This window comes from Mercurialis annua, linkage group LG5, assembly GCF_937616625.2.
Source record: "Mercurialis annua linkage group LG5, ddMerAnnu1.2, whole genome shotgun sequence".
In the NCBI taxonomy this organism is placed as follows: domain Eukaryota; kingdom Viridiplantae; phylum Streptophyta; class Magnoliopsida; order Malpighiales; family Euphorbiaceae; genus Mercurialis; species Mercurialis annua.
The window spans coordinates 14,157,336-14,171,551 of record NC_065574.1 but is presented as its reverse complement, the minus strand read 5'-3'; the positions used below and the strand labels follow the sequence as shown (position 1 = coordinate 14,171,551).

Here is a 14,216-nt window from a genome sequence, read left to right as displayed (position 1 = left end):
GGTAATAAAGTAAGGAAGTGTTAGGCATTTAATAGAGAACTATAAGGAACATACCAAAATGGACATTAAAATTATTCTGTCTATAGTGGTTAGTTTGTTATTATTTCAAAAGCCTTGGTTTTTTAGTAAAATGAACCCTTAATGAACAGTGTTTTGGGTTCATCTTTATACTAGTTATATAGATATGGTCGAAGCCACGGGTAACAGAGACATCCGAAAACACAAAGAGAGGTGTATGTAGGCTGATGGTTGAATTTTTTTTTGTTAAATCACCAAAAGAAGCAAAAATATTGCTTTGAGGAAGGAGATACATCTAAGAATAGGCTCAATAGGCCAAAACAAGCATAAATGCTACAACAACTACCAACAAGGCAGGATACACCCACAACAACTAACAAAAAATGCCTAAACCAAAACTACAAACCACAAGAACTCGACTGCCTGCAAAAACAAGAGCAGACAAATACAAAGCTAAAACACTAGAGAACCACCAGAGATTCAACCAGGACCATCGTCAGTACAGCGCAAATTCCTAGGGCCTCTTAACTCAACATCCCTTTTGATATTGCTAGAAATTTGATCCACTGATATTATTTTTTGATTAAATATCAGATTATTTCTAGCAAACCAAATATTATAGACAGTAGCACAGAAGCTTTGTTTCCTTAGCTTTGCATTATGATATCTACCTCTAGTTCTTCTACAAAATCAGCTGACTTTCCTCCTCCAACAAAACAAACTTCTATTGCACCCCAACATCATCAAAACCTATTTCCAAACTTCAGCAGAGAAGCTGCAATCAAAAAACAAATGATCCACGTTCTTTATTGAAGAATTACATAGAACAGAAACATCAGAATTAGCGATACCCCATTTAAACAATTTATCTCTTGATTGAAGCATGTTAAGAAGAGCTAACCAAGTGACAAAGGAATGCCTAGGAATATTCCCTGCAAACCAAACCAGACCATACCAAGGGACCTTATTCTTAGATGGAAGAAGACTGCTCCACACACTTTTGATAGAAAAACTCCCAGAGCTACTAACTTTCCAGCCGACAACATCATCACTATAAGGAATCACGAAAACTCCCAAAACTCCCATATGGTTGTTGTTGTTGAGGGTGACTATTGAGAGGTATTAAATGCAGAGAGAACTGATTATTAGATGTGAAATTAAATGTAGACACTAGCTCCGCTCATAGACGGTAACATTAATGTCTTCTTATTTTAATTCTCCATGATTTTGATGTAGTTCTTCATCAAGAAGTTTATAATGGAGGTCCTCAAATGAGATGGGAGAGTAAGGAATGCGAACGATAGCTGTTAATTTTTTGAATTCGTCGCCAAGGCCATTGAGAGTATAAGCCATGATTTATGTATCACTTAAAGAATGGCCAATGAGAGCAAGATCATCAACAATACTTTTTACTTTACCCATATACGTAGCTATATATTTTCCTTCTTTCTTATTTGACATGAGAGATGATAGAAGTGACAACATGTGAGTGTTTGAGCGATTGGCGTAATTGGTTTCCAATTTCTGCCAAGCATTAGCAGATATAGCAGTTGTTAATAGTGGGGCTGATTGTATTGTGCACTATAGCCTGTATTCCAAGTAGCACCAATTTATCTTGACGAAGCCAATACGAATAATTTTGATCAGTTTGTGGTGTATAGGTTTGAGAACCATCAACATAGCCTAGAAGACCGTAACCAAATAAGAGGTTGGTCATTTGAGACTTACAAGATGCATAATTTCCTCCTCCCTTTGAGAGTTTGAAGGGAATTTGAGATGATGCATTAAGAGCTATTAGATTTCCCTTAGAGGGGATAGAGATTTCTTGAGATGTTGGGTTTGTAGTTGTGGTTTCTGGTGTTTTAGTTTTAATAGATGAATATGATGACGACTCAAAGATACTTGAGTTTGTTGATGGTAGTGTTGCCATTATTGTGAAGAGAATACAAGCTATCAATTTTGAAAGAATATAGGGAAGAGGAACTTTTTTTCCAATGGAAGAGATGACTCTGATACCATGAATGATTTAGATGAGAAAAGTTGTGTTTGTATTATTGATAGGTTCTCAATATATACAAGATATAAAACCCTACTTTTCCTTATTAGGAACTTATTAATGAAACTAAATCACATATTCTAGTACATTAGTTATGGAAATGCAAGACTATATGTAATAAGAATTTTCTAATTATTTGCTTTCCTAACTTGGTGCTCTATTAGAATTAATTATTGGACCAGTAAATTTCTTTTTATGCTAGTAGAGTTCAACTTATTCAATATGTCTTAATGAGTATGCATGTCTTATGGGCTTCCATTATAATCTTACATAAGAGAATCAACAAATAAATTCAGAGTACTTCTGCTAGATTTCTCTCGACTAGGAACTTTGAGGGAAAATATAATGCTCTGGTAGCATGGAAGGATATTACTAAACACAAGAAATAAGGAGTTTTGGGCATTAAAGACATTGGTATTTGGGACAAGGTTGCTATTTGTAAACATGTTTGGTAGATTTTCAATGATTATAATTTTTTGTGGGATATAGATCAGTGTTTTAAAAACCAGACCGGTCGGTCGAACCAATTAAACCAGGAATTGGCTAGTGGTCTGGTATACAACCGTAAAAAACCGGATCTTTTAGTTGAATCGGATTGGATCGGTTTGAACAGGATTAAACCAAATCGAATCGGAAAAAAATCGGGTGTTGAATCAGTGGACCGAAGGTCAAACTGGTAAAAAACCGGTGAATTATATAGTTTTATTTTTTTAAATTTATCAAACCTGTTGAACCTCATTGAACCGGGAACCGATGGCCTCGCCGATTCGGTTTTTAAAACACTGATATCGATAAAGCAGAACAATTTAAAAAGGTAGTTTTTAGGGTGCTAAAGCAAATAATAACTCTACTTGGATTTGGAAGGGCTTACTCAATATTAGAAAAGGTACGAGGAATCTTGTGGAGTACAAGATAAGCAATGACAGAAAGATTGATTTTTGGAATGACTTCTGGATCCACAAGTGTTCTCTCCTGGAAAAGTTTTCTAAGATCAAAATGAGAGAGCAAATGTATCCAAGTCATCTGCTGTTGTTGAGCTCTAGAGGAACAACAAATGGATTCTCCTTGACCTCATCGACAGCCAAACAAATGAAGTTTGGAGCTTCATTAGAGAGAATTTTGATCTCCACAACAATTTTGATGTTGTGGATTGGAAAGTAATCAGAAACAACGAATTCTCTATCTCCCAAGATTGCAATGATAACAGAGATCAGTTTAATCATGTGCATTGGTATAAGCTCATATGGAATAAGACTGGTTTGTAAACAAAACATTGGAAATCAATATTATCAATATTATAAGTAGAACCCAGAAACACTGTACATTGAACAGTGCTTTTGGGTTCCAACTTATTTTACTTTCTTAAGCTTTATTACAATCATGCCATTATCTCTATGAATTATACTTGACTAATTCAAAAATTCCGTCTATATCCTTGGTTCTTATCTGTTTTCTTTTCCTTTCTCCTCCATACTTTGTTACTGTGTGCTTTGCCTCTGGTTTATTGTAAGATTTAATTCCTCCCCTATTTTCAATCTTTGGCTTGATCTTCTTTGTTTTCCCTGGTTTATCACCGACTCTCTCATCACCTCTATTTTTTCTCGCTACTTCTTCTTTCTATCACTGTTTCGTGCACCTGATATTCACGTCTAAACCCTATTTTGCTCGAATATGACGATGTTTAGAGGTTTTAATTAGTTATTTACTACTTACTTGGGTCAATTTCAGTGCAAAATTCCAATTGATTTCTTTTGCCTGATTGTTATTATTTTTACAAGTTTAAAAATCTGTCTTACTATTTTCTTTTTCTTTTTTTTGTTTTTTTAGTGACTTGCCAGCTGATCATAAATGTCAATCGACCCCCTTAAGGTGTTTCGCTGTAAACCCTAATATTTTTAGTTTCTATGTTTATTAATTTTTTGTTTCCGAATAACTGTAGTAATTTTTTATATGAAGGTGTACTTTTATTTTATTGATTGAAATCGATTTTGAATGTGTAGGCTACAGTTTGATGATATTAGAATTTGAAATGTTTCAGTTATCATTATATCATAATTTGAAATATAGATAATTTATGTTCAATACTTACTAATTACAGTATTTCATTTCATTTATAGGACTATCAGTTTTTAATTTGTGGGCAGAAGGAACTGAAGCTTTGTGAAATAAAATGCAGGAGTATAAGAAATAGACACTTTAGCAATGTGAATTTGATATTACTTTCCTGCTATTTCCATTATGATTTTCATTCTGGCTGGTCCGTGCTATTCCACTTGATGTATTTATGTTGCGATATTGCATTGCTAGAGTTCGCATAATAATTAATAATAAATCAATGAAATGTGACCTAAGAATCGTAAAATGAGCTTTCGAAAGTTATTATGCAAGATTTTTTTGGCCTTTTCATTCAGATCTCGAGAAATAAATGGTGAGTACACATAGGTCTGTCTAATAACGAGAATCATGTAGATGGATGCTTTGACTAATGCTGCAATCCTTGGACATGAAGGTGATCCAGGCACCACTCAATTAAGTATCTGTCATAGTTCACATAAATAGGTAAGTTTAATCACCATGCATAATGCATACTTATTCTATTTTTCAATGTAGGTAGTGGAAACTCATGAAAGTTTCTTGAAAATAATTTCAAACTTAATTCCTATTACAGATTGCCTTAACATGTTTATTTTCAGAAAAATGTATTCTCTGTAATTTTATGTTCCTATTTCTTTCCTACTTTTTTATGTACTGTAGTTCGAGAATATAAAAGAACAATGGTTTAGAAAGAGATAAATTTAAGTCAAGATATAGCAGGAATTGCATTGTAATTAGACTTTGAGCCATGGTGTAGCATCATAATTAAGATGAGATTATAGTTTCTTGGTGAAAAGGTACTTATATATCCATTCTACACAAAAATAAATCCTTGAAATAATCCAATAGGGTCCATGTTGCATGCTTTGTATTGTCTTCAAATTTCCCTGGGCTACTTGGGTTACTGAATTATGGTATCACCTATAAAGGAGATGTAGCATCTAGACTCTTCGAAAAAGCAGCAACATCAATTAATTTGAACTCATTTGTGTATTTTTACAGTAACTAAATGCAACAAATATGTTTGTAGCCGACCATTTTTAACTGAAACAGTTAGACATGTTTGGTTTCATAAATGAGATTAATTTTAAATATTTTTATTGTTAAACTATGATTTGTTTATAGAATACTCAAAACTTCTTCATACGAGTACTTTAGTTTTGAATTAAATGTAATTTTTAATCTGCTATAGAATTAATGTATGATTAATTATGCGCCCTTCCAAAAATATTTAAAATGATTTGATCTTTTTTATGTTTTGGAAGTTATGACATTACAATGAACAATTAATCGTATTCTGAAATTTAATATAAGTTCTACTTTAAATTAAATATGTTTAATTTCGAAGCGAATGCAAGGGCTGAAATAAAATATTTACCGTTTGGAGTATTTTTATGTATGATTAAATTAATTTTATTTTATGTCTGTGTTTTTCTATTGGTTATTCTTTAGTTAAATAATTTTTTTCCCGAAGTATCGCGAGGGTGTCGTACTAGTACTTTTATAAAATTGAAAATTTAACTACATTTTATTAAAAAGAAGAAGAAAAGGAATTATTTATTTTTAGAGGAAAAAGAAGAATTATCAATACATCATAATTTGGAAGGCGATTGCCACCATAGTAGAAAAGGCAAGATCCGTCATTGGAATTAGAGGTGGCCACGGTTCACGTAATAAAAAATGGAACCGGCCCTGAGCTGTCTAAGTGAACGGTTCGATTCGATCAGAACCGGACGGTAATTCAGGTTCTAGGTTGTTTAAAAAATGAAAGTAAAATTAACATTTAATTTTTGAAAAATATAAAATAACACGTGAAGATAATATTGCAAGAAAGTAATGAAATAAAATAAATTACAAATATTATGCTAACAAAAAAAATTAACTAAAACAAATATAATATATATCTTAATATGTATAATTTGATATATATATATATATATATATATATATATATATATATATATATATATTATATTATTAATTGACTTTTTACCGACGAGTTCGACCCTTGAACCGCCGATTCCGACCTGGAACCGTTGGTTCACGGTTCAAAAAATTTGAAACTGGCTCGAAACCAGTTTTTCCATGGTTCTGCGCCGGTTTTGATCCGGTTCCGGGTTTGACCGGTCTCGAGCCAGTTCACGGGATGACCCGACCCATGGAAACTATAAAAAGGGTTAAATATATTATATATTATAGTTATTGAACTTTTAAATTATTTTAAAAAGAATATTAAATTTAAATTTATTTTTTAAGATCATCAAATTTTAATTTTTGTTATAAAAGGTATTTTCGATCTAATTTTATTGATGTGGCAATGCAAGTTAAAATATTTAGAGAATATTTTTCACATGAACAATCTAATTATGCGTCATGAAACTAATATCAATATTTAAATAAAATATATAGTTTCATAGCATTTTTGAACGTGACAAATATTCTTAATTTAGATGGCTATATAATCAAAATAAGATGAAAAAACCTTTATAAAACAAAAACTAAAATTCAATGACTTTAGTGAAATAAATTAAAGTTTGGTATCTTTTTTAAAATATTTAAAAGTTCAAGAACCCCCACTGTATTTAATCCTTTTTAAAATAATTAATGTGACATTTATTGATTGGTTAATACATTTATTGTAGCCACGTGTCACACATTAAATAGATGGTTCATAATCTTATGTCATGCTAGTATTTCTCTATAAAAAGGTACTGAAAAAACGTATGAAATATTGAGATAAGAAGCAAAGTTTGTAAAAAAAAAATAGTTAGAAGCAAAGTATGTGAAACAATAATCGTTTATTTCAAAAGAAAAGATAAATCAGTATAACATCATATCATAAAGCTATGTTTTCAACAAATCCAAACTCTTATTCTTTAATTAAAAAGAAAAATAAATCAATAAAGCTCTTCAATAATTGCATCTTCAAATTGCCACATAAAGCTTTAATACAATAATTATGCCAAATTAGCCTCCCCTTATTGAATACATGCTTTATAAATAAGTGTTCAAGCAGTCTGTCCTTTGTAAGGTTTGTTACCAATAATAGCATCATCAGGAATATATTTCCCCCAGAACCAATGTGCCTTCCACACTCTGTTCATTTCTTCAATCGGTACATTTCTCGTCTCAGGCAAAAAGAAGAAAATAAATATGGTCATGATGATCACCCACCCCGCGAAGAACAAGAAGAGCCCGAATTTGAAGTGGCAAAGCATGGACAGAAAGAATTGTCCGATCAAGAATGTGAAAAACATGTTTACGGAGACGTTGATGGCTTGGCCGGCCGATCGGATTTCTAACGGGCAAATTTCACTAGGGACCAACCATCCTAATGGACCCCATGACCATGCGAATGCTGCTACGTATATGCAAATGAAGAACAATATAAAATCTGCTCTTGTTGATGATAATGTTCCCACACCGGCTGTCCCGAAAGTCAGGCCTATTAATATGCCGGTGAGAACCTGCATACATTTTATGGCAATAGCTTTGGATTAGTAAAATTCATTTCTGAAATTTATTGATATATTTTAGAATTGGTATCATAAATTTACTTTTTTATGAAAATTTAAGACATAAATATAGTATACCTGGCAAATGATCATTTGGATACCACCCTCAAGGAACAAAATTCGTCTCCCAAACCTGTCGGCAGCATAAATGGAAACAGTAGTAGCCACCACATTAACGACTCCAGTAATAACAGCAGACATAAGTGAAGCATCATCTCCAAACCCCAGTGTCTTAAAAAGAACAGGAGCATAGAACATGATGACATTAATACCAGTAAGCTGCTGGAAAAATGGAACCAATGTACAAATAATAAGCTGAGGTCTATATTTCGGTTCCAGAATGTTCCTCCACGGATGTTCGACTTTTTTCGCAGCATCACTCGCGTCGGTTAGGTCTTGAAACTCCGCATCGACGTTGTTGGTGCCTCGGATCTTCCTCAACATGTCCTTGGCTTTCTCTGGATAGCCTCTTTCGAGAATGGAGTTAGGAGTGTCGGGTAGGAAAAGAGATCCAACGGTCATCATTATTGCAGGAACTGCTGCGAGAACTAAGGAGATTCTCCATCCCCAACCTTGTTGGATCTTTGATGTTCCGTAGTTGATGAGATTAGCAACTAGAATACCGATTGTGATTGCCATTTGGAAACCTATATTAAGTGCACCTCTGATCTTTGCTGGCGCCATTTCGGATAGATAGACTGGAACAGACTGCATGCATGCAAATTAATTAATTAGTTTTTTAGTTTTTACAATTCAGTAACTTTTTTTAAAGATTATAGTTCGATAACCGCTACGATTTTAAAAAACATGTTAAATGAAGAAAATGAGAGAGGAATAAAGCATACTTGATTAGCAAAACCAACACCAACACCAAGCAACAAACGACCGATAATGAGCATGGCAACATTAGTGGCAGCACCGTTAAGGATAGCGCCGACGAGGAAAACAGAACCTCCGAAGACCATGGAGATCTTACGACCAAAGGTTCTTGTTACGACGGAAGCAAAGAAGGAGGCTACTAATGCAGCAAGGTAGAGCGAAGATGTAAATAACTGTAACATATGGCTCTCAAATTTGCAATACATATTGTTACTTTTGTCTTCTGTCTCTTTTTTGTATACGGATGGGAAGAACTTGCTCAAAAATGAATCCATTGAAGTTACTCCCCCTGTAAACACAATTTATAAATCTTCATCAGCTTAATTACATCTTATACTTACTCATAGTCCCTCATAGTGATGTGCACGGAGCTAGAAACTAATTTTACGTTAAGAAGGTCAAATCATAAAGGAGACAATTTTGAAAAATTTGGAAGGTCAAATTGTAATATAATCTATTTTTTTATGCTTATTTAAACAATTTTGGAAAGTTAAGGGGGCCAAGGTCGTGGCATATGCCCCTCCCTCCATCATTAGAGGGTATGCATTCGGTTTAAATCAAACTGAAACAAGTTCAAATATTAAATTTTTTTCAAAATAAAACCGAATTAAAAGTTTTAGTTTTCAAAATCGAACCAAACTGAATTAATTAGAATTTAAAAAATATTATTAACCAAACCAAACTGGTCATTTTGTTGGTTTTTTGATTTGGTTCGATTTTAAATCAGTAATAGAAGTGTACATTCGGCTCGAATCAGACGGAATCAAACTGAAATTTTTAATTTTATTATTCAATTTGGTTTGATTTTTTCCGGGCGCGATCCCGAATATATAGTGTTTTTTTAAGAAAAATGTAGGAGTATTTTACCTGAAATACCAATGTCATATCCAAAAATGAGACCACCCATGGCTGCAACCAAACAAGTCACAATGACAAAGGTGGTAACACCACCTTCATAATGTCTTCCTCCTCCATCTTGAACCACAAAACCTCCTGCCATTTTCTACTCAATTTTTCACTTTTATTATTTAAAGTAGTAAAATAATTCTTAAGGAGTTTTAAGAATTTTATTTCTACTGTAAATAAATAAAAAGGATCACTTAATGTACTTTTGTCAAATCCTGTCTATATATATATTTGAAAATCAGATTGCATTCTTATCCTTTTCATCCACAAGGCTTCTATTCCAACGGAACTTTGATTTATTTGTTCAAACTCAACAATTTTACAGCCAAAATAGAAAATAATTCCTATTTTTGCTTCTCTTTGACCTATTTTGTCCACAAAATTAAAACTTTATCTTATAATTTCATCTCATCTTTAGTTGGCATTTGTTGTAAACGCAAGTGATTTCATAACATTTACTCATAATTGGTTATTCTAGCTAGTTTATCTTAACAAGTTTTCCATTTAGTATCTCATCTACAACCCATTTACGGTATCGCTGCTTAATTTTAGATAATTTTTTTTTGAAATAAGTTAAATATTTGAAGCTACTTAAAACTAATAATGATATATCATGTAATTTTTTTTATATATATACATATTTCTTAACTTTAAATTACTCTTTGATATAATTAATTTATTTTTTATTTTTTATAATATAACTTTATATAATGATGTAATTATGTAGAATAATTGAGACTATTTATGTATGCGATTAACCGATATATATGTAGGTTTTTAAGATAAGTATAAAATACTATTTATTTTTTTATGTTTTGGAAGGCCATTATCAGTATTGTGAATTTCTGAAAGAATTTTGTATTATATATCCACTACATGGTTTTTTATTTGTTACTTTCTGCTGATTTTGATGTCTTGAAAATAAGTTTTTATATTATTAACACCTATTTTTTATTTTTAATATTAATAAGTTTGATATATAAATTAATATGAAAAACTAGTGATGTATTTGACTATACAATATTTTTAAGGTAAGAACGAGGGGTATAGAAAAAAATTCTCGCTCTAATTTGAACAAATGGCTACAATTAAAATTGAAAATTAAAAAATAAAATAAAAATGATAATTTTGAAAGTTTAGCCACAAATAAAAAAAATAAAAAATAAAATAGAATATTTTTGGATGGTTAATCTTTCTTTCTAACACTCTATTATCAAACGACATTCTAAACATCTTTCTTCAACATAAGAAAAGTGATAAAAAAAATGAAGCGTCCAATAATGATATTTTAAAAAATTAGTCTTGCATGCTATTGGTTTGTTCGAAAAAAATTCAAAAAGTTAGATCAGTATGTAGCGACAGTTTTCAAGGATTAAATCCTAATTGTTGCAAATAACTCGTAAAAATCCAAATGGATCGGAGATACAAGTGAAAGCGGGAAGGGTCGCAGAATGTTCACTTTGCTCAAATTAAATAACTAAATAGGTAATGACTATAAAACCTTTATTTAGTAGTAAACTGAAAATGATTATTCAGTTAATTTGTCTGTCCCCTCCCCCCCATCCGTGCTTTTATATATAGTATAGATAGATTAGACAAAAAAACTTAAAAATCAGAAATTAGGAGGTGGGGACAAAGTTGAAGGGCCAAAAAGAGATAATTAGCGAATTGGTATTTATCCGAAAGAAGAAAGTTGTTGACTCAATTGGCTCTATAGTCTAGGTTACGCTTTGCTTCTTCTTCTTCCTCCGCCTCGCTCTCTCTAGCGTTTCTTTAAGGCTAACCTAACCACAACAATCGTATTACAGGTAAGCCCATTCGATCCCTTCAATTCCTTAGGTTATTATTTTCTTCAAATTTATTACAATCAGATGCTAATTTTAGATCTATCATTTGTATGTGATCTGATATTCAAACACAATCATGCCGACTATTTTTGTATCTTTCATTTAGTTGATTAATTCAGTTGTTTGGTAGCACGGACACTTCAATCAGTTAACGTTTTTCGTTTTAGAAACGTGTCGGACACTTGAACACAGAACTTCCAATTTTAACATAGGAAACCGTAAAATATTGTTGTTTCGCCGTGTCCGTGTCCAAGTGTCCTGTTACCTCATGTCCGTGCTACCTAGGCTATTTCTGAATTTAATGAAGTACCTTGGTTATTACTGTGTTATCTTCTTCACAAATGGTGTGAATTATAGACTACTATTCTTATGGCAATTGTTTTTTGAATAATTATTTTATACAAGTATATTGTTTTTGCATTTGTTTCTGGTGTGTTAAAAAAAATGAGAACTTGCAATTGAAGGATATAATGTCAGAAGAGGTGGAATACCGGTGTTTTATTGGCGGTCTATCATGGTCTACTTCTGATAGAGGTCTCAAAGATGCATTTGAGAAGTTTGGTCATCTCCTTGAAGCTAAGGTATTTCATATCTCATCTTGATTCTATTTTCCGTGTGATGTTTTCTAATTGTATTTGTATTCACTTTCTTTGCAATTATTCATTTGAACATATTTTTGATATTGATTAAACTTTCGTTTTCATTGGAAGCTGAGTCAGTTTCTGCTCCTACAAATGGGTGGGTAATATACTAATATGGGTAGAGGGAAATAATGAGTTATATTCAATGTTTGCAGTGCGCATATGTTTTTTTAATCTTTATCTCAGAGCTTGTTGATACCATTGTGTTTAAAATATATGTGGAAATATGAGATGGAGCAGTTCAATTTATCAGAGTTTTTATTCGGTTTAGGTAGTTGTTGACAAATTCTCTGGACGCTCTCGTGGATTTGGCTTCGTCACGTTTGATGAAAAGAAGGCAATGGAAGAAGCTATTGATGAAATGAACGGTATGGACTTGGATGGCCGCTCAATTACTGTCGATAAAGCACAGCCTCACCAAGGCTCAGGCAGAGACCATGATGGTGATCGCGGGCGTGATCGTGGGCGTGACCGTGACAATGGAGGAAGACGCCCATCTGGTGGCGGAGGAGGAGAGTGCTTCAAGTGTGGTAAACCTGGACATTTTGCTAGAGAGTGTCCAAGTGAAGGGGCAAGAGGTGGTGGCCGGTATGGAGGCAGAGATGACAGGTATAGTGGTGGTGGCGGTGGCGGGGGTGGCCGTTATGGTCCTGATCGAAATGGAGACAGGTCTGGTGGGCGTAGCAGGGATGCTGGAAGCCGTGGAGACCGGTCTGATCGATCTGATCGTGACCGTTCTGATCGATCTAATCGTGACCGTTCTGGACCATATGAGCGTCGTAGTTCAGGAGGCTTTCGTTCTGGATAGAATCACTTGTTTGTGGCATGTTCTGGTCAGTTAGTGGATATCTAGTGTTCTATTGCAGCTGCGGTTTTGGAAACACTGGGGCTACTGTATTAAATGTTGAAGGAATTGGTTTGTTCTTTTTAATGTTTCATTGCAGACATTCTATTTTTATAGCTATCTTGCTGGATTAATCACTTCTTATGGTATAAATGCTTTACTATTTTTGTGTTATTAAAATGCTGACTTCCATGTTTTGGTGTGATAGATCTTATGCTTGCTTGACATGCACATGTGAGTTGGGTCTTATTCTCTTCAAATGCCATAACTGCTGCTGGGTTTATCGTGAAACTGTATTCATAGGAAGCTCTGGTACCATTATGGCCACCGCTCTTAGGAAAATTACAATTTTGAGAGGTAATTTGCCGTTGGATGGGCATTTGGAGGACTAATGGTGAGTGTTCTACTATTGGGAGTGATCCTGTTCTTATTGAGGAGCAGAAGCTGTCTGATACTCTAATGACCATTTGAGTTACCTTTATTCAGTGTCTTGTTATTTTGGATGTGATCGGGTAATTTATTTATTTCCCTTTTTACTGGCTACTATGGTGGTTAATTATGGTTTATGCCCTATTAATATTGCTAACTTTTTGGCAGGAATTGTCACTATTTATGGCCTTTTTGGATACATGAATGGGTTTCTTTGTGCTAATTGGACATCCTTTTTTAAACTTTAAAATAGTGATAGCCTTTTGGCTCGCCACAAGCTAGGCCAGAGTCGTGTCCTATTTGGCTTGTCAATCAAAGAGATGGAAGAGTCCATTCTTCATAAACACTCGACAGTTTGTTTGGAAGCTCTTCAAGAGTTTTGCAACTGCTGCCCAGTGTTTATTATCTGTCTCGTATCACTTGGATGGCAGATTCTTGTTTTTGCTCTGTTTCTCTACCTGCATAGGATGTCTGGGTCCAGATGAATGCTTATGGTCGTTTAAGGTCGGATTGTGGTTCTGTTCAATTCTGTTGTGCTCTATGTCGTGGATTTCCCTACAGTGTCTGTTGGAGACCGCAGCTCGTTTTTAATGTCCTCTCTGAACCAAAAGTATCATTTCAATGTGTTGCTTGATTCTGCATTTCTGGTGATGTACGCACGACCTTCTCCAATATCTTGACACGGTGTTAGAATTCAATGTTCTTGGATTTGCTCTCTGCATGCTGTTTTTTCTTTTTTCTTTTTTGATAATTATTATCACCTTCTGAGGTGATGTCAGTTTTATTATTTTCTTCATTAGTTTTAAAAACTCAAGTGTTTTTTCCTTGACTTTTAGGTATCAGTTAACTGGAATTTCATTTGTTATGGGGTTTCATATGGGACTGAAATGTCAGAGGTTTTGAAATTTAGGGAAATTTAGTAATTTTGACCTTATCTTACGAGTGATACTAATTTGTTTTCTCTCTGTCTATTTCCTCGCGTGGGTA

The 14,216-nt window shown here is 33.5% G+C and overlaps 2 protein-coding genes and 1 long non-coding RNA gene across 4 annotated transcripts; 2 read left to right on the top strand and 1 right to left on the bottom strand.

The window, feature by feature from the left end:
* Positions 1–3,484: 3,484 nt before the first annotated feature.
* On the top strand, positions 3,485–4,787 carry LOC126682491 (uncharacterized). The gene is made up of 3 exons (XR_007641453.2): positions 3,485–3,761; positions 3,902–3,943; positions 4,192–4,787. It is a non-coding gene; the product is annotated as an uncharacterized LOC126682491 (long non-coding RNA).
* A 2,160-nt stretch (positions 4,788–6,947) lies between these two features.
* LOC126682488 (sugar transport protein 10-like) lies at positions 6,948–9,658 on the bottom strand. Its single transcript, XM_050378200.1, has 4 exons — positions 9,430–9,658; positions 8,529–8,851; positions 7,762–8,391; positions 6,948–7,635 (listed from the first exon to the last, which is right to left on the bottom strand). The coding sequence occupies exons 1-4, from the start codon at positions 9,560–9,562 to the stop codon at positions 7,177–7,179; spliced, it is 1,545 nt and encodes a 514-aa protein (XP_050234157.1). The 5' UTR covers positions 9,563–9,658; the 3' UTR covers positions 6,948–7,176.
* A 1,482-nt stretch (positions 9,659–11,140) lies between these two features.
* Positions 11,141–14,082, top strand: LOC126682490 (glycine-rich RNA-binding protein RZ1A). Of its 2 annotated transcripts, XR_007641452.2 has the most exons (5): positions 11,141–11,276; positions 11,780–11,896; positions 12,228–12,872; positions 13,009–13,312; positions 13,398–14,082. XR_007641452.2 is itself a non-coding variant. In XM_050378204.2 (3 exons), exons 2-3 carry the CDS (start codon positions 11,786–11,788, stop codon positions 12,762–12,764), a joined length of 648 nt encoding a protein of 215 aa, XP_050234161.1. In that variant the 5' UTR covers positions 11,141–11,276; positions 11,780–11,785; the 3' UTR covers positions 12,765–12,937. The 2 variants fall into 2 exon arrangements, 1 of the variants encoding a protein (XP_050234161.1); XM_050378204.2 differs by lacking the exons at positions 13,009–13,312; positions 13,398–14,082 and having other exon boundaries at positions 12,228–12,937.
* The last annotated feature ends 134 nt before the right edge of the window (positions 14,083–14,216 follow it).